This window comes from Callithrix jacchus, chromosome 15 (genome assembly GCF_049354715.1).
Source record: "Callithrix jacchus isolate 240 chromosome 15, calJac240_pri, whole genome shotgun sequence".
In the NCBI taxonomy this organism is placed as follows: domain Eukaryota; kingdom Metazoa; phylum Chordata; class Mammalia; order Primates; family Cebidae; genus Callithrix; species Callithrix jacchus.
In genome coordinates this window covers 83,403,271-83,423,209 of record NC_133516.1, presented here as the reverse complement: position 1 = coordinate 83,423,209, position 19,939 = coordinate 83,403,271, and the positions used below count along the sequence as shown (strand labels likewise).

Sequence of the window (19,939 nt, the reverse complement as noted above, 5' to 3'; positions counted from 1 at the left end):
TATTCAAAGTAGATTAAATTAAATTTTTTTTTTTTTTTTTTTTGAGTCAGAGTCTCACCCTGTCACCCAGGCTGGAGTGCAGTGGCATGATCTCGGCTCACTGCAATCTCTCCCTCCCTGGTTCAAGAGATTTCTCTGCCTTAGCCTCCTGAGTAGCTGGGATTACAGGCACCTGCCACCACACCCGGTTAATTTTTGTATTTTTGGTAGAGATGGGGTTTCACTATGTTGGTTAGGCTGGTCTCAAACTCCTGACCTCGTGATCTGCCCGCCTCAGCCTCCCAAAGTGCTAGGATTACAGGTGTCAGCCACCACACCTGGCCAAATTAAAATATTTTTAACCCTCTTTGGATTGAGTAAAAAGACTGTGTGAAAGTCGGAACATTTACAGAAAAGTTTTCAGAATCCCAGGCTATATTTAATAGTAGTCCTACTGAATGAAGGCCATGCTAATCCTCCCCAGAAACACCCCACTGTCACATAACAGTCTCTATTTTCCGTGACGCCCTTTTTTAATGGTTTTACTTCTTCCCACCCACAGAGGGTCATGCTCTGCAAAGAGAAATAGTGCCATCAGTCTGCTTTCTGAAAATACAGTGAGTTCTCCACCAAAAGTGATTTCAGTTGGTCTAAGTTACCCTTGAGTCTGTTTACTGCTTTAGAAGTCGTAGAAAACTGGCAGGGTCACCAAAATCTAAATAAATGCAAACTTAGGCTATTTTTTAACTTAGACCAGTTGCACAACCTCAGCACTATTGCTATTTAGTGCTGGATAATTCTTAATTGTGAGGCACTGCTCTGTGCATTGCAGGACGTTTAACAGCATCCCTGGCCTCTGCCTACTAGATACCAGTAGCACTCCCACACACATTGATGGCCATCAAAACTATCTCCACCATTGCCAGATGTCCCTGAGTAGGGAGGGGAGTGGTGAGAGCCACTGACTTGGAGAAAATAGATAATCCTGTGTATCAGTGATTGTCATCATCACTTCCATTCCTTAAAATAAATGCCATAGAATAGGAAAGGGTCAGCTACACACACTAGAATACAACTGAGTAGTGAGTAAAAAAAACCACAGTGAATAGTATAGGTTGTAAAATACTTCCTGTGGCGGGGATATAAGCCTAGGCGATCTGGGGAAAGTAGAGGTTCTAAGTTGAAATGGCCTTGCAGCATGTGCGCTCCAGCTGTGGGGAGGAGAGGCAGCCTCCTGCCCTACTCTGGAAGAGTTATGCTACATCTGTGGCTGGACAGACACTCCCATCTGGCCAAAGCACTAGGCAGAGTTTTCACGAGTCAAGACTCATTGTTGTCACTCTGGCTCACAATAAGTGTTCAATAAGTGTTTGTCATAGGCATGAATGAATGAATGAGTGGTCCCTCTCTGAAAAGTATGGTAGGCCCAGCTACCTCCTATAACCCCTGTTTGTCCTCTGGCAGGTCTGGCCAGGAGAGTCATGTTTTCTGGGGCCTCAGCTCCAGGCCCCACCATACCCAAAAGAAGGCAGGGTGGCACTCAGCCCCCTGTCATAGAATCAGGAATGGAGGGACTGTGGATGGGGAGTCTGGATGGATGTGGTGGGAAGGCCTCCTCCAAGACTGAGGTATTCCCTTGCCTTTACAGAAAACCGGCCCATCATGAAAAGCCTGACCTTGCCAGCCCTCTCCCTGCCCATGAAGCTCGTGAGCCTAGAGGAAGCTCAGGCCCGCAGCCTGGCCACTAACCATCCCGCTCGCAAAGAAAGGAGGGAGAACAGCCTGCCTGAGATTGTCCCTCCCATGGGTACCCTCTTCCACACCGTCCTTGAATTACCTGACAACAAGTAAGTGGCATTATTTTAAATTCTAGATGTGTGGTTGAACAGGAAAGAGGAAGAGAGGTATACAACAGTCTCAGGACCAAGATGGCAGTGTGGGTTGGAGATACTCTCTGGGTTGGGGTTTAAGGAAACATTTTAGAAGAGAAAGGAGCTATCTCTACAACTCCTTCTCACCAGCAGTTGATGCTTTATGCATGCACTGCCCCAAAGTTAACAAGACCCCCAATCTCCCTTTGATCAGGAATCCTGTTGGGAGAGTGTTATAGGGGTCACATCACAAGTCACAATGAAAGTTCCTGACTTTTTAGTGTAGGCAAATCAGGCTTGGTGTTTACAAAAGGAAGTTTACTAAAAACAAAAATGTGACCCCCTCCCCTGACCCTCCATTCCCCACATGACAATACAAAAGGCATAGGGTTGAGTGTTCTGATGGAGGACACCTTGACAAATAGTGTCACTCTAAGCTGATAGCTCTGTCTGGGTGAGCAGCACTTGGAGACAGATGCTGTCAGAGCCCTCCCTCATCTCTAAAACAAAACAAGCATTGTTTTTATTGATAGAATATTTTCTTTCCTCATTTTTCCCTGTCACTTCCTCTGTTGCCACCTGGGTCTTTACCCACCTACTCACTCACACCCCATGGTAGAAAGAAGCAGGGATTAAACAGGAGTCCTAAATTCTAGGCAGATTGTAGGTGGAGGGGCTGAAAGGCAACCTTCCCATTGAAGGTGTCATCCCCACTGTTTGGTCAGTGAAGAGAGGTATGAAAACAGGCACCTCTTGTACAGGCTGCCACCTTGCATACTAGGAGATGGCAGTCACACTGCATGCTATAGGAGTGGCACATCTGGAACTCACCTGGTGAGAAACCCATCTGTGCCCTGGAAAGTATGGACCGTGTTTTCTTGAGACTGAGCCCCACTGCTTTTTTCCCTAAATCCCTGGAAAATAAGTCTCATTTCCTCCTGATCCTCCAGGGAAAGACCATCAAATGCATTTTCTCTGTGCTTTCAACCACACCTGGAGTGCACCATACCCAAAGGTATGCCACCCTATAAAATACTACCCAAGGATAAAAACTTGGCAAAATCCAGGCCAAGTCCAAAGAAAACCACCACACACTGCAAAGCTACCTCAGATGGATCATAAAAGCATCCTGGGGCCAGGTACTATAACTCACACCTGTAATCCCAGCACTTTGGGAGGCTAAGGTGGGAGCATTGTGTGAGCTCAGGAATTTGAGACCAGCCTGGGCAAAATAGTAAGACCTGGCCTTTACAAAAAGTAAAAATATTAGCTGGATGTGGTGGCATGTGCCTATAGTCCCAGCTACTCAGGAGGCCGAGACAGGAGGATTGCTTGAGCCCAGGAGGTCAAGACTACAGTGAGCATTGTTTGTACCATTACACTCCAGCCTGGGTGACAGAGCAAGACCCTGTTTCAAAAACAGCAACAACAACAAAAAATCACAGTGGGCTTGAGATCTGGACATTCCATGAAGGCCTTGCAGAGAATAGGTCCCTTGTGGGACCCACAAGTTGCAGGTTTTCATCCTGAAGCTTTATACGTTCCAATGGCTGGGCAGAGCCACAGCAGGGCAAGGCCTCCATGGTGACCCCTGGGGTGCCAGACTCTCTCCACCCAGCCTCGTGCTCCACTTTCCCCATCTGACCAAAGCAGTCTGGTGTGAGACTAAGCCAGAGACACAACAACTACCCTCTGCATTTCTCTGCAGTAATAAGTGACCACACCCAGCAGGCTGCTACTCTCCTCAGCCTCACCAGGCTAGACTCTTTTCCAGGTTGGCTTTCTCTTCCAACGCTTTTCAGTCCATGAAAGTCTTCCCTAGCCTTCTCTTTGCCTGTGGATGTCCCAGCAGTGTGGCTACAGTGCAGGAACCTAACCGGATATGGTCTTTAGTGCTTACTCCTGTATAAAAACTGGCCATGTGCAGTGGCTCAGTCCTGTAATCCCAGCACTTGGGAGGCTGAAGCGGGAAGATGGCTTGAGGCCAAGTGTTCAAGACCAGCCTGGGCAAGACAGTGTGACCCCCCATCTCTACAAATGAATAAATGAATGAAATGAATGAATGGTGTCTTTGCAATTCCAGAACAAAAGTGCCTATCAGAATTCCCAGAATTGTGTCTTTGCTTGTGACCTCTGAGATTGCCACCTATCCTTGCCTCTGTTTGACCCCACCTCTGCCTTTAATAACACACTTTTACCTCTTGCCCTGGGAAATACAGCTTGCTGTGACTCATGAAATTCTTACTTGGTCACCTAACCAGGCAAGGCCACTAACCATCTCTAGACAGGGTGAGAATCCAGCTTACCTTGCATTTTAGAGGGAAATTTCCTGAAATATCAGAGCCATTCGTAACTAAGGACATAACTGGAATATTTGCTCTCTATTTAAAGGTTCCCTTGAAATGACTAGTTGACAAACTAACCCCTTATGTCTTGTTTTTCTTAGGCGAAAGCTCTCCAGTAAATCAAAGAAGTGGAAATCAATATTTAACCTGGGACGTTCTGGATCGGACTCCAAATCAAAGCTGAGTAGAAATGGGAGTGTATTTGTGAGAGGACAGAGGCTCTCGGGTAAGAACCAACAGCAATTGTTTTATAATACAAGTATTAGTTTCCTAGCTCTGCTTATTAAGTCTTTGGTTTGATTATATCAAGAATACTAGCTCTGAAAGAGAAACTTATAAATCAACTGGGGGAAGAGGAGTCTTTTTTAAAAAAAGTTTTAGACTTATCAAAAAAAATGGCAAAAATCGTACACAGAGAACTTGTATACCTTTCATGTGTCTTCTCCCAATGTTAACATCTCGTGTAACTATAATATAGTAATCAGAGCCAAAAATTAATATTGATCCTATACTACTAACGCATTTGCAGATCTTATTCATATTTGGTCAGCTGTCCCACTACTGTTCTTTTTTGTGTCTAGGATCCAATCCAGGATCCCATATTACATTTGTTTGTCATGTCTCCTTAACCTCTGCCAATCTAGGACAATTCCTTTGTCTTTTTAACTGTGATAATTTGGAAGAGTACTGGCCATTTATTTAGTATAACTTACCTCAAGGAGAGTTTGTCCAGTGTTTTCTCATGGCTAGACTGAGGTTAGGAATTTTTGCAGAAATCCTACAGAAGTGATACTGTGCCCAACTCAGTGTGGTACATGATGTCAGTCTCTTACTGCATGCGAGAACTGTGATCCCTTAGTTAAAGTGCTCTTTGTTATGAGTTTTCAGATCCCTTAATGGTTCTCGGATGTAACAGTTATTCCTATGGTGTTTGCTAGATGATGATTTTCTATTAATTGGAATTCTGCTGTAAAGATCTGTCCCTTCTCCCCTAGTATCATGATTTTTAAAGTAGGATGCTGCCCCATGGGACTTATTTCTGAGTAGTGAATAGAAATTGATACAGGAAGGAACTGAGGGAGCCATATATAGTGGGGAATTTAACCAAGGCAGCTGAATATGATGTCAGGAAAGAGAAGCCCAAAGAAAATTTTCATAATGATCTTTGGTGTTATAGATTGAAAGTATGATAAAAATGGAGGCAATAGTTATAAACCAAATAAAAGATAAATATACAAATGCAGTGAACAAACTTTAATTGGATCCTGGCTAAAAAAAAGAGAGAGAGAGAGAGAGCTGACGGAGCACAATGGCACATGCCTGTAATCTCAACACTTTGGGAGGCTGAGGTGGGCCGATCACTTGAGCCCAGGAGGTCAAGACCAGCCTGAGGAACATGGCAAAACCCCAGCTCTAGAAAATAAAAACAAAAAATGCTACAAAAGACAATTTGGGGAACAAAGAAGGAAAATGTGGATATAGATTGGCTATTAAATCATAAATTTTCATAGTGTACTAATAGTTCTTAGGAGACATATGCTAAAATTAAAATATTTAAGGATGAAGCAGCAAAATATTGATACGTTCAAATAACTCAGCAAATTATAGGTAGATAAATATCAATACAAAAATAGATAATGCAAATATATGGCAAAGTGTCAATAATTATCAAAACTTTAAGGGTGGTAGGTTTCTAAATGTTAAAATGTTTAATAGAGATTGGGGGGAAACATTAATTCCTATAGGAAAACTGTGAGATAATATTTTTAAGGACTTTCCTCAAACCTGGTGATAATCACATGCCAAGAATCAGAAAGTCCAGATGTTAGAAATCTTCGTGCTTGCTGTTAGAGTAAGGAGGGGTGTCACAGTAGAGCAGTTACAATGATTTAGGCTGTAAATAATGTCAAATCAATTCAATCAACTTATGCAATGAGGGGATTTACTGGCTTCTGCAGTTGAACACCCAAATACAGAGAAGGCTTCAGGGGTGGTTTAATACAGGGTCTTTGTCTCCATTTATCCGTGTTTTCCCCAGATGTGTCCTCCCCTTTGGGTCAGCTTCACTCTCAGACTGGCTTCCTTTGCTGTGGCAAAGTGGCTGTAGTAGTTCCAGGCTTTTCCACTGACTCTTCCACTAGGTCCAGAGGGAGAAAGAACATTTCTGGTAGCTTGTTCCTAAGATCAGGGACCCTTCCTTCCAGAAGGCCCCATCAAAATTCCCCTTGTCTCAGTATCCTTCACTGAGCCACACAGTTCCGTCACATCATAAGGATGTGCCTTATGCTGAGTGGCTTTGGCCTGGGTTCCTGAGCCAACCCCTGGCATGAGGAATGGCACTCACACCCAAGAAGTGCAAGAGCTCTGTGCAAAGGGCAGAAGGGAAATGGATTCTGGGTATGCATCCATAATCAACTCATGGCAAAACTCAGCTTGCACAAAATGGAAAGATAGCCTGAATGAAGAGGACAGGTTGCCACAAGTATGGCAAGACAGATACAAATCAGAAAATAGGATTCTTAAGGGAGAAACTGGGAAGAAGAGTACCTAACTAGAAACTTATTCTATAAAAAGAGATTTGCTTAAGCGTGTCAAAGAGAGAATTTCAGTTGCAGAATCAGTGGTATAGCCATGAAAGAGGTTCACCAGTTAGGAAAAGCCAAAAAACAACAAAACAAAACAAAAGAACAAAAAGGAAATAAGTGGTTTACTTTGATCTTGATTTAGGAAGATTTCTACCCCCGTGTGGTTTTCAAAAAGAACAAGTCCCAGGCACTGGATCAAATGGTGGTAAATTAACAGAACATGCAAGGTGTCCCTGGCCAGGGCTTCTCACACAGCTGGACCTCAGAATCGCCCACAGTGTGATCACACCACAGCAATTTTGCCTCAGGAGGTCTGTGGTGAAGTCTGAGTGTTGGTAATTTTCTGAAAGCTCCCCAGGTGATTCTGATATGCAGCCAGGGTTGAAAGTCACTGGCTTATGATCTTATGAACTAATCAGATCTTCACCTACTAATGCAAGGGTGAAATTCAAGAATTGTCAGTGTCAATGTAAGTGGCTCCCTGTGGCCTTAACTGTTGTCTGAAGTAGTTTCTTTTTACCTGAAGTATATTGCTGGCAACTCTAGAAAATAAAGATAAATAGGCTTTAGGGTCATAATTTTAGTGGAATCTGTGATTAAAGTTAGGCCACTGAACCCTGTAACAAATGTAATCCACCAGTGTGGCCTCTGTAAGTGACATGTGAGCTCGCTGTTGAAACATGCATGTGAAAAGGGGAGCCAGTAAATTAACAGGCGTAAATAATATGCTTTAAAATCTCATAACTAAAGACACTTAGGACTTCATGACTAAAACACCAAAAGCATTGGGAACAAAAGCCAAAATAGACAAATTGTACCTAAGTAAACTCCAGAGCTTCTGTACAGCAAAAGAAACAATCATTAGAGTGAACTGGCAACCAACAGGATGGGAAAAAATTTTTGCAATCTACCCATCTGACAAAGAGCTAATATCCAGAATCTACAAAGAACTAAAACAGATTTACAAGAAAAAAACAAACAAACCCATCCAAAAGTGGGCAAAGGATATGAACAGACACTTTTCAAAAGAAGACGTATATGAGGCCAACAAACATATGAAAAAATGCTCATCATCACTGGTCATTAGAGAAATGCAAATCAAAACCACATTGACATACCACCTCATGCCAGTTAGAATGGTAATTTTTTAAAAATCTGGAGACAATAGATGCTGGAGAGATGTTGAGAAATAGGATCACTTTTACACTGTTGGTGGGAGTGTAAATTAGTTCAACCATTGTGGAAGACAGTGTGGCACTTCCTCAAGGACCTAGAAATAGAAATTCCATTTGACCCAGCAATCCCATTAGTGGATATATACCCAAAGGATTATAAATCATTCTATTATAAAGACACATGACACATATGTTTATAGCAGCACTGTTTACAATAGCAAAGACCCGGAACCAACCCAAATGTCCATCAATGATAGACTGGACAAGGAAAATGTGGAACATATATACCATGGAATACTATACAGCCATAAAAAATGATGAGTTTGTGTCCTTTGTAGGGACATGGATGAATCTGGAAACCATCATTCTCAGCAAACTGACACAAGAACAGAAAATCAGATACCTCATATTCTCACTCATAGGCAGGTATTGAACAATGAGAACACATGGACACAGGGAGGGGAGCATCACACACTGGAGTCTGTTGGGAGGGGCTAAGGGAGGGACAGCAGGGTGCTGGGGAGGTCAGGGAGGAATAACATAGGGAGAAATGCCAGATGTAGGTGACAGAAGGATGGAGGCAACAAACCACATTGCCATGTGTGTACCTGTGCAATAATCCTGCATGATCTGCACATGTACCCCAGAACCTAAAGTACAATAAAAAAAAATTTTAATTAAAAAAAATAAAATAAAAAATTAATTCACCATGAATAGTATTGGGATTTTTGGGGGTAGGGAGGAGAAGATGAAGGGATATTTAACCATATCTAGAAAATGAACAGAGATAAGAAATAAAGTGTAGAAAAAATGAACTATTGACTGAATTAAGATGCATAAACTTTAGAGCATCCCAGATATGGACATTTTAGTTGATTCAATTTAAGCCTTTTGTACATTATTAAAGAGAAAGAAGAGTTCAGGGCACCCTCCAAAATGAACTATGAGCAGAGAAATCTCAAAGTCATATGGCCGTAGCACGTCCAGGCTCACCTTCGAGTAACTCAGCTAAGAAAGGGGACTTAAGAACACAAAGGCTGCCAGAAAACTGGAGGCTGTGCCTCTGTGAAGCCAGGCCAAGGTCCCAGACAGAAAAATGTAATCTAAATATAGTCATAAGCCACAGGAGCCTGAGCTCTTAGTTACTATCCAGAAAGGGGGCCAGGGAATGCTTGGGGGCTGTCCCCCAAGCCACAGCTCTGATATGCTGCTGTGCTCAGTAAGGCCACAAGGAACTACATCATGAGAAAGAGGCTTCGACACCAAAGGTGGACACTGATGGACCTACAGACAGAGCTGCTGCCTGGCCTATGTGAGACAGTCAGGGGCGCCTGGTCACTGCCCGTCAAGGTCGACACATGGAAACCAGACAAATACCAGAAATACAGCTCCTGGAAGACAAAGGCAATGCATGTCCTAGAATATACAAAGTGATGCTGACCAGGTAGTTTCAGGACAATAAATCAATTTATAGATTTGTGGAAAGAGCAGATCTTAAAAGGATAAGAATTCTGGGGCACATTGGAAGTGAGGGGGTGAAAAGTGATCTCTGCCTTTGCCAAGGATTTATGTGGAGATGGCTGGGCATCCCACAGCGGGCCCCAGAAAGAGAGAAGCCCCAAGATGGGAGACCAAAAGGGGCGAATTCACAACCTCCCTGCAGGAGCGGGTTTGGATCAAGGAGGAAGAACAGGCCATCTTTAAATGAGACAAAAACAGTCTTGAGCTACGGCTCAATTTTGGTTAAGGCCAACTCCAACTGCTTCTCCTAGAACCTTCTCCTGTCTTCCCCTTTGTTGCTGAGCCCTGATCCATCCTGAAGAGCAGCAGCAACAACAATAAACAGTTGTTACTTTTTGATGAGTACTTACTCTAGTGCAGATCAGTACAATCTAATTACTTTATAGTCATCACCCATGTAATCCTCACAACAGCTCTTATTTTTTTCTCATTTTATACATGATAAAACTAGAGTTTAGAAAGGTTTAGCTGTCACTTTGGGAGGCCAAGGCAGGAGGACTGCTTGAGTCCAGGAGTTTGAGATCAGCCTGGGCAACATAGTGAGACCCTGTTTCTAAAAAAAAATTTTTTTTAATTAGCCGGATTTGTTGGTGAGTACCTGTAATCCTAGCTACTCCACAGGCTAGGGAAGGAAGATTGCTGGAGCACAGGAGGTTGAGGCTGCAGTGAGCTTATGATCACTCTACCACACTGTTGCCTGGGCAACAGAAGGAGACCCTGTCAAAAAAAAAAAAATACAGTGTAGCCGCTTGTCTGGGGTCACACAGCCCAAAAGTGGCAGAGCTGGAATTCAAACCCAGATGTTTCTGAATTCAGAGTTACCTTAAGGGCTTACCTTAAGGGCTACTAGTCCTGGGCCTCCTGCTTCCCCTCCTGGCAAGCTCGACCTAGAAGGAACTACCCTTCAGCCAATTGTGTTCCCTGAAAAGAGATGGTGTTTGTGAATGCATCTGTTTAATACTATGCCTGGAATAAGTTTTTAGTCATTTAAACCACACTCTTCCAAAAATCTGCTAAGGTGGCTTACAGAGATACATGGCGCACACCCAGTCACAGAGTAGGTGTGCAAAAAGGTTTTGTTGGGATCTGTTCCAGGTTGAGGCTGGTGGGTGAGATCACTGGGGAGCACCCAGGCTGCAGGCCTCAAGGAACAGAGCTGCACCCGGCAGAAACCTAACACGAGTTCCCTTGGGCCCTCTCACCTGCTGTACCAAATTTGCAGAAACCAAGATATGGTTTCAGCTCTCTGCTCTCTGGCCTGCCGAATACACAGTTGCCTGGAGCCCCATGGATTCTACCCCTGGATTCATCCTTGAATACTTTTTATACAATAAAATTGGGTTCAAGACTCATTTGCTATGAGCTTTTTCATAAAATTTCAATTTACCTTTATTATAAAATATTAATAATAAAACTTTCTAAATGCCCTGATTTTATTAGATCTGTCCCATTAAGAAAGTAGGAGCATCTAGGGTGGAGGAGAGGAATGTTTCAAAGGAGATCAATTATACTTGAAAAACTTTCCTAAAGAATTTTGTCTTGTGTACTTACAGACTGACCTATTTTTCCAAATGCTTTCCCTCAATATGCGTTCATCAAGGATATTTTTTCTTTTGTCTTTAGTGGAAAAGGCTACTATCCGACCAGCTAAAAGCATGGACTCACTGTGTTCAGTGCCTGTGGAAGGTAAGATTTTTACAAGTAGTTTCTGAGTTGGAAATTACAATTAGGAGGCTGGAGCTCACTTGCCTTTACAAGCTGCCATGCCTGCTTCTCTGTAGTCATGATTACACACAATTATCTAGTTCCAAATCCCTCCCTGACCCTTTGCAAACTCAAGGGGTTCACATAGCCCCATAACCTCCCCTACCTTACTCCAGGGCTGGGCCTAAAGAGCCATCCTCTGCCTATCCTTCCTCTAGACACAGCTGGAGTCCCCAGCTACTTTTCATTCAAACCTGAACCAGGTAAAAGGTCAAGACAGAAGAGGCTTCCCCTTTGTACAGAAGAAAAGAGCCAAGCATTGATTTATGCCCTATGCTTTTATCCCTAGAGGCCCATGTATCTTGAATTTGGCTGTTTCCATATGCATTCGCTTCCTAGTTTTTATGTCAAGTCATGATTTTTAATTGGTAGGTTCATTATGCATTCATTCATTCATTCATTCATTCTATATCACTAAACATTAATTAGGCACCATCTATGTATCAGCCCTGTGCAAACCACAGTATCCTTTGCTGGAATAGATGTGTATGCAGTTGCACATGACATAACACTCATCACCAAAATAACACATAACATTTATTCTCAGATCTATCCTTCAGGGCTGACTTGCCTATGTCTCTTCCTTCTATTTCTGTTAAGTAACCAACAAGCACCATTACAAGTTACCAGGCAAAGGACTTGTCTGGCAACAGACTGTTAAAACTCCCCTATACTTACTCCATGACCCCAGTTCCTTTAATACAAGATATTTTTCTCTTTCAAAAATGGGTCAACCAAAACAATATAGGAAATCTTTAGAACAACATTTTAAAAATAATTCTAAACCTTGGCCAGGCATGGTGGCTCACACCTATAATCCCAGCCCTTTGGGAGGCTGAGGCAGATGGATCACTTGAGGCCAAAAGTTCGGGACCAGCCTGGCCAACATGGTTAAACCCTGTCTCTATTAAAAAAAAATACAAGAAATTAGCCAAGTGTGGTGGTACGTGCCTATAATCCTAGCTACTCAGGAATCTGAGGCATGAAAATGGCCTGAACCCAGAAGGCAGAGGCTGACGCACGAGAATTGCTTGAACCCAGGAAGCAGAGGGTACAGTGAGCCAAGATTGCACCACTGCTCTTCAGCCTGTCTCAAAAAATAGCAATTAATAATAACAACAATTCTAAACCTATATGATACTCAGTGAGATCTTTTAAGTTAATTTGATGCTTTCAGCATTTTCTTACTTTTATATTCACCCATTTGATTTGGTTTGGAAACTTCTTGGTCAGTTCTTACCCAGTTTTGCAGGAGTTAATATTTCCAAATATAGGTCATTATGTACGTGACATATGAGTATTGGACAGATCATCTGACTGCTGAGTCTCTTGTGTCCTTGTGTATTAAAGGCGATCATTACACTTCCTTACAGGGTAGTCATAAGAATTTTAAGCATAGAGTTATGTAAGATGCCCAGTGTAGTGCTTAGTACCAAGTTAGAAATTATTTTCTAGATCCCTGGCAACTCACATATCATCTCAAAGCTTATTTACTTCCCATATAGACTTTTCTCTTCTTTGCTTTCATTTCTAAGTCAGTCAAGAACTTGGGCTGGGCGCAGCGGCACACACCTGTAATCCCAGCACTTTGGGAGGCCAAGGCAGATGGATCACCTGAGGTCAGGAGTTTGAGACCAGCCTGGCCAACATGGTGAAACCCCTGTCTACCAAACATGCAAAAATTAGCCAGGTGTGGTGGCAGGTGCCTGTAATCCCAGCTACTTGGGAGGCTGAGGCAGGAGAATCACTTGAACCTCGGTGGTGGAGGTTGCAGTGAGTGGAGATCACACCACTGCACTCCAGCTTGAGCAACAGAGCCAGACTCCATCTCAGGAAAAAAAAAAAAAAATCACTCCTCACAACCGTGCCTTCTAATATTTAGTTAATTACATTTCTAGTTTCTCATCCTCTGAATCTACAGGAAGAAGCCTGATGAGAACATTTGTATCTTTGCTGGAAAATCAAACCCCCTGTCTGGGTCCATCTGCCAGAGAAAACTTAAAACAATAAGTTTTCAAGGTTCTAAAATAAGACAAGATTCTGTTTATTATTCCATTTTGTCCTCTTCATTTTGAGCAAACATCATCTTACTGCCTCTCATCTGTCTCATTTTCTTTTTCATGATCCACACTGAGTGCCCGGTAGATGATGGCTCTGTTGAGCAACTTCAGCAGCAGTCTTCCTTTGAAGACTGCTCTACCTGCAAATTTTAAAAGTGAGCTGTATGGCATGACCGCAAATGGTCCTACGAGAGCATCATGCTAAAATTCTGTGCATATGAGGAAGTGCTTTCTCTTTTGTCATCCAGATGTTACCTGTCTTCTGGGCGGTTATGCCCGTTAGAATGCTGTGCCTCTCTAGTATTCAAATGTGAAGGCCTGCCATTGTATATGTGCCCAGGCTGCTGACCATACACTTCTTCCTTTTTACTAGGAAAAGAAGCCAAGGGAAATTTCAATCGAACAGTTACCACCGGTGGATTTTTCATTCCAGCAACAAAAATGCACTCCACTGGCACTGGCAGCTCATGTGACCTCAGCAATCAGGAGGGCGAATGGGGCCAGGAGGGGATGCCTCCGGGGGCTGAGGGTGGCTTCGATGTGAGCACCGATCGCGGCCATCTCCACGGCGCTCAGACCCGGCCCCCACCAGAACAGCTGAAGGTTTTCCGGCCTGTTGAGGATCCTGAGGGCGAGCAAACAGCCCCAAAGATGCTGGGTATGTTCTACACTTCGAACGACAGCCCCAGCAAATCCGTCTTTACCAGTAGCCTCTTCCAGATGGAGCCCTCGCCACGTCACCAGCGCAAGGCGCTGAACATCTCCGAGCCCTTTGCGGTGTCCGTGCCGCTCCGCGTGTCCGCCGTCATCAGCACCAACAGCACGCCGTGCAGAACACCCCCAAAGGAGCTGCAGTCTCTTTCCAGCCTAGAAGAGTTTTCTTTTCATGGGTCAGAGAGCGGAGGCTGGCCAGAAGACGAGAAGCCACTGGGAGCTGAGACTTCTACAGGTAAAGTAGGGGAGAGAGGGTCTCTTTCCATTGCAAGGGAGAAAAACCACACTTAAATTTGCTTCAAGTTTGCAAAGCAATATGGTGAGGTGGTTAATATAGTCTGGCTCTAGAGCCAGACTGGGTATAAATCCAGGCTCTGCCATTTCACTGCGTGATCTTCAGCAGGTTAACATAACCACTCTGTGCCTCAGTTTCTTAATCTGTAAAGTGGGAATAATTATGTTAATAATACCTTTTTCCCTAAGTTTATTGTAAATATTAAATTATTGAATGCATATGAAACTCTCAGAACAGTGTTTACATATAATAAATGTTACCTGTTATTTTATTCACTTATAGAGTGAGAAGGCAGGAGAAAAACTCAAAATGGAATGGGGATTCAGTTCTTCCAGTCTCCTTCTCTCTCCATCCACCCATCCTCGTTTCTACTTTACTATTTGCAAACAACATGGCTAGCAACCTTAGCAACGAGAAAGAGCATCTCTCTCCCAATTTCCTTATATCAAGCGCAGGAAGGATTCTGATTGGACCTGTGTGAGTCACATGCCCAGCCTTGGACCAATGACTGTTGCCCTGTCCAATTCTGAGACTGGCCAGACTTGAGTCTCTAGGTGTGTCTGGAGTGAGGAGGGGTTCTTTGATCAACAAGCAAACCTGAGCCGCATAAAATAGAAGTATTGAGAACCCCGAAGGAAAGGATGGCTAACAGTCAAAGCAACAAATGTTTGTTATGATTTAGGAATGTTTATTTCAATTAATACTAGTCATTTTCAGCACCCATTAGGTTGTCAGGCACTCTTGTAAGTGTCCTGCAGATACTATCTCATTTGTACCCTCTGTCCTATGATAGAAGTAGTCACTATTATCCCCATTTCCTTACAGAGGAATAGGTTATTGCCTAATCACTCATACCAAGGAAGTGGAAAAACCAGGATTTCAATTCAGACATTAAAATTCCATGCTTGTAACATTCTACCACACTCCCTCCTGTGTTCACTATGGGCTGTGGAGTTACAAAGATTGTTAAGACATACATGATCCCTTCCCCACAGTGAGCTCACAAACTAAGAAGGGAAATTGAAATTCTGCACTGACGTTCAGAATAGGGTCAGCCTGTGAAAGCAGCATAGGAGCCTCTTCAGGATTTTTGGAATTAGGGAGGGCTTAGATACTCAAAGCACCATGTACATAACAGATGGCAAGGGCATGAAGGAGAGGCAGTTCTCTCAGGAGGATTCCAGGAAGATTTAGAAGAGGTGACATTTGGACTGAGCCTTCATAAATGGGTAGTGTGTCTCCGTACAGAAAAGATGAGAAAGGGCATTCTGGGCTTAGAGGCAGCTACATGTTGTGGGATGTGTGTAGGTTTTGAAACCCAACTGAGCTGATTCGGATGCTGGCTTTACTGCTTTTTGCCAGTTTGGCAGTGAGAGATTTCGGAGCCTTTTTCTCATCTGCAAAGCAGAGGAGGCTCCTATCCCAAAGGCTGTAATGAGGTCTGAATGGGAAAATGTCCATAAAATACCTGTCCATGGTCTGACTCACAGACGATGTGAGTAAATGTTAGTCCTTTTCCTTGCAGGATGGGTGCACAGATGAGCACATCTCAGGGGCATCAAGTCATACCTTGTCTGGAAAATGGTGTCATGGCTGGTGTGGGTGCAGCAGGGTGAGGGATAGGGGAGAAAGTAAGGGCTTTGAGGAATACGGTGTTTCCAAAGGCTTTTGTGAGCTGTTATCCTCTCTAAAAGAGTGGGTCCCTGGACCCCAATAGATCTTTAAGAGACAGTCTGTTATCCTTGCATAGGTTAGATACTGTGTATGCCTTTTTATATCAGGGACTTGAGCACACATGGATTTTGGTATTGGGGGGAGGTCCGGGAATCAATCTCCCCATGGATACCAAGGAGTGACCTATAGTTTTAACTTGTGAATTCTGTAAATATTTTACATATTCAAAGATAAAATTGAATTTCAAGAAATAAGCCTACAAAGTGATGGGCAAAAGGAAATACCACTGTTGTGAATTCTGAAGCATTTTTAGTTCCGACATCAGGCTGCTGTCACTAGATCTGAGTCGCTGTGCTGGCCTGTGGTGAGATACCTCAGAGTTAAGATACCAGTGTAACCAATGGCGATGAGTGCTTTAGTCTTAACCAGTCTTAACCAAGAAACTTTTCTGAGCTTGTGCCATATGTCAGACACTGTGCTATATGCTTTGCCTCCATTGTTTACTTTATCCTCACATTGGCCCGAAAGCAAGTATTATGATGCCTTTGTACCAAGATTACAAGATTCATTGAGAAATTAGCATTTGAACACAGGTTTCTTTTTTTTTTTTGAAACAAAGTTTCACTCTTGTTGCTCAGGCTGGAGTGCAATGGCATGATCTCAGCTCATGGCAACCTCCACCTCCCAGGTTCAAGTGATTCTCCTGCCTCAGCCTCCTGAGTAGCTGGGATTACAGGCATGTGCCACCATGCCTGAGTAATTTTGTATTTTTTTTTTTAGTAGAGATGGGGTTTCTCCATGTTGGTCAGGCTGATCTCAAAATCCTGACCTCAGGTGATCTGCCCGCTTTAGCCACCCAAACTGCTGGGATTACAGGCGTGAGCTACTGTGCCTGGTCAAACCCAAGTTCCTTAATACCACTGTAAATGGTAATTTTTATTGAGGGCCTGCTATGTACTGAGCACAGTCCTGGGTACTTGCTTAGTCTTTAATCCACAGTGTGGAAACAGCTTTATGCAATGAAACAGGGCCTTCCTTCATGCAAAGCAATAGAGGCCCAACTTGAGATCTGCCTGCCTCTTCCTGATATCATAGATGTTTAGAGCAGAGCTTAATTACTTTGGATAGATCCAAATTGACAGGAGATAACACCTTGGAAGAGTCACACAGGAAGCTGTTAATCATAATTATAAGACATCTTTGCAGTAAGATGTGAATAATAGAGTTTTGTAATGTTAATAGACTTCTCAGAGTTTATTTGAGAAGTGAGAGACTGAGCTAGAGCATGGGTTCTCAACTTCAGCACTACTGACATTGTAGACTGGATAAGTCTTTGTTGTGGGCAGTTTCCATACACTGTAGGATATTCAGCAGCTTCCTTGTGCAGGGTCCACTGCCACATTGGGTGCCAGATATAGGGTCCAACCCTACAGGATTCTGTGAGCCCATCCCAGCTGGTGCAGAGATGAGAACTTGTAGAAATAAAAGACATAAGACACAGAGATAGAGAAAAGAGAGTTTGAGCCCAGGAGTCCACTGCTACTCAAATAGCAGAGACCAGCAGTGGCCCCCAATGCCAAGACACTCTCACTTTTATTAAGTTGCAAATCTGGGGGCAGGGTAGGTAGGGCGTGGCAGTGATAGGGTCAAGTACATTACATGTCATTCAGGGCCTCAGGAATTTCTGGCACCCGAAGTAAGGTAAGGAGCATAATGCATCAGCACTTTTTCCATACCTATCAAGAAAGAACAAAAACATTAAGATTTATATTACTATTACTGATTATCTTTTCAAAAAAAAAAAAAGGAACCAGGTGCAGAAGCAGAACATGAGAGTAGACATGGAACGTGACCACTGACGCACAGCATCACATAGAGACAGTTGAGCACCTGGATGTCTGCGGGCCTACCTGACAACTGTCAGGCCTACCACAAGAGCTTAGAGAACCGGAGTTTTCTCCAAACTTCCCCAGGAAGGAGATGTCTTGGCCATTTTGGACATCTCTTTCCCTAGCTGGCTAATCAGAGGGCACTTTCCCAGCACTGGCACTGCTGCACAGCCAAGGCGCCCTCCAGCAGCCTTTATGTGGGCGTGACAGAGGGCTTAAAGCATCTTGCTTTAGTGTCATTCATTTCACAATGTCATCACAGGTTCACACTTCCAACCTGAGAGGCATTAGTAAAAGAATTAGGATAACCTGTGAATAATAATTAATATGGTTATATTTCTAGTTACTTTCTTCTTCATTATTTATATGGAAATAGGCTGAGGCCTTTTGCTCCTGCCTCGGCACTTAGGAGATCTCCTCCCTACATCCTTGGCTTCTATCCACTAGATGCCAGTTGCATTTACCCCTCCCCAATGTTGTGACAAACAAAAAATGTCTCCAGACATTGCCAAATATCCACTGAAAGAATAAAAAAGTAGGAGCAAGATAGCCCCTGGTTGAGAACCACCAGACTAGGTGATCTTCGAGGTCCCTTCCTTCTCTGACAATCTGTAACTCTGGGAACTGGGGCCAGGACATTGCTAGGAGAAAAGAGTAACTGCAAGGAGCAGTGAGCTGGGGGATTTCCCTCCATCCTTCTGAAGCAAGGCCAGGAGACAGGACAGTGACTGTGTTGGGAACAGTCTCTCTTGAAGTGAAGTCTCCTTTAACTGATAACTCCCATCTTCACTGCAGCTTCTGTACCTAAGAAGGCAGCTCTTGAAGATGCCAAGCCAGCACCTGAAGCACCTGGGACAGTGGAATGCAGCAAAGGCCTGTCTGAGGAGCTAGGCACCCACCTACAGGAGAAGAAACCCCCAGAAAGCTCCTTGGGCTCTCAACATTCAAGTGAATTAGAGAAGAGGCCAAATCCGGTGAAGGTGGTGGAGGAGGGACAAGAGGCTGACCAGGTGGGGTCCAGCACCCTGCAGGAGAGCCCTGGGGCCAGAGCCGAAGCTGTGATTCTCCATGAGATGGTAAGGTGCACTGTCCACCTGCTCCAACCAGGTGGAGTTCTTTTTTCCCAAGGGCTCTTGGCACAATTTAAAGTAGATTGAAAAAATATATTTTTTTGAAAAATCAGTCTCTGCCAAACTTATAATGAAGGCCTGAGATTTGTTTTGCAGTAGACTTTACAGAAGTCCTGCAGTGATGGGGAAACGTCCTGCTCAGATTCCCTAGGATAGACTGAACTCTAAATATTTCTGACCTGAGGTCACCATAAGCCAGTAACATGTCCTTGGAATGCAATGACATTCAATCCCAGAAGCAGCACGACACCTGTTTATCATACCCCAGTCCTAAATACCATGATCATTCACAGAGTTCAGCCTTCTTCCAAACATCCTGGATGGGCAGTTGTCTATACTTATTTCCAAAACCAGAAATATTTCCTCCTGTGGCCTCTGGAGAAGTTAAAATGCAATGCTGGAGCTGACTAAACCTTGTCCACTTTTTACAGGTGGAATTTTCCGAGAAGGCTTTTATGGGATGTTCTTCCATAGAAGGTGTGAGGAGGTTTTCCAGGGATACCCAAAGAAGAGTCCTGCATTTGGGAGGCAGCTCTGTGATCAGAGGAGGGTCCTAGAAAGGAGGGTGCCTTTGAACTTGCTTCCGGAGTCTTGGTTTTCAGGATGCGCACAAAAGAACCATGTGCTGAGAGTTAGGGCAGAGTGGGGCGCCATGGCGTCCTCAGAATGGCTCAGTCTCTATAAGATGTGTTTGCATTTGTAGAAGGGGAAAGATGAAGAGATTCATATGGCAATTCATTGAATTCTTATGGGAAGACCCTGTAAGAATGAATGGCATTGCTTTGAGAAGCAGGTCAGTTAGTGCTGGAAAGAGAACCAGGTGGATTCAAGGGAACAAGTAAAGGCATCAATTCATTCATTCATTCATTCAAAACATGTATTTAACGTGAACTTCTTGCCAAGCACTGGCATCACTGTAGTGATGTCAGCCTTCTAG

The 19,939-nt window shown here is 43.7% G+C and overlaps 1 protein-coding gene across 1 annotated transcript in view; it reads left to right on the top strand.

Annotated features, from left to right (window-relative positions):
- The window catches only part of ARHGAP31 (Rho GTPase activating protein 31), a 116,541-nt gene that overhangs the window by 89,275 nt on the left and 7,327 nt on the right, over positions 1-19,939 (top strand). Inside the window, exons 7-11 of the mRNA XM_002758783.6 lie at positions 1,628-1,826; positions 4,297-4,421; positions 11,100-11,162; positions 13,674-14,249; positions 18,668-18,948. Of these exons, the coding sequence (XP_002758829.2) occupies positions 1,628-1,826; positions 4,297-4,421; positions 11,100-11,162; positions 13,674-14,249; positions 18,668-18,948 (1,244 nt within the window). The remainder of the gene's footprint in view (positions 1-1,627; positions 1,827-4,296; positions 4,422-11,099; positions 11,163-13,673; positions 14,250-18,667; positions 18,949-19,939) is intronic.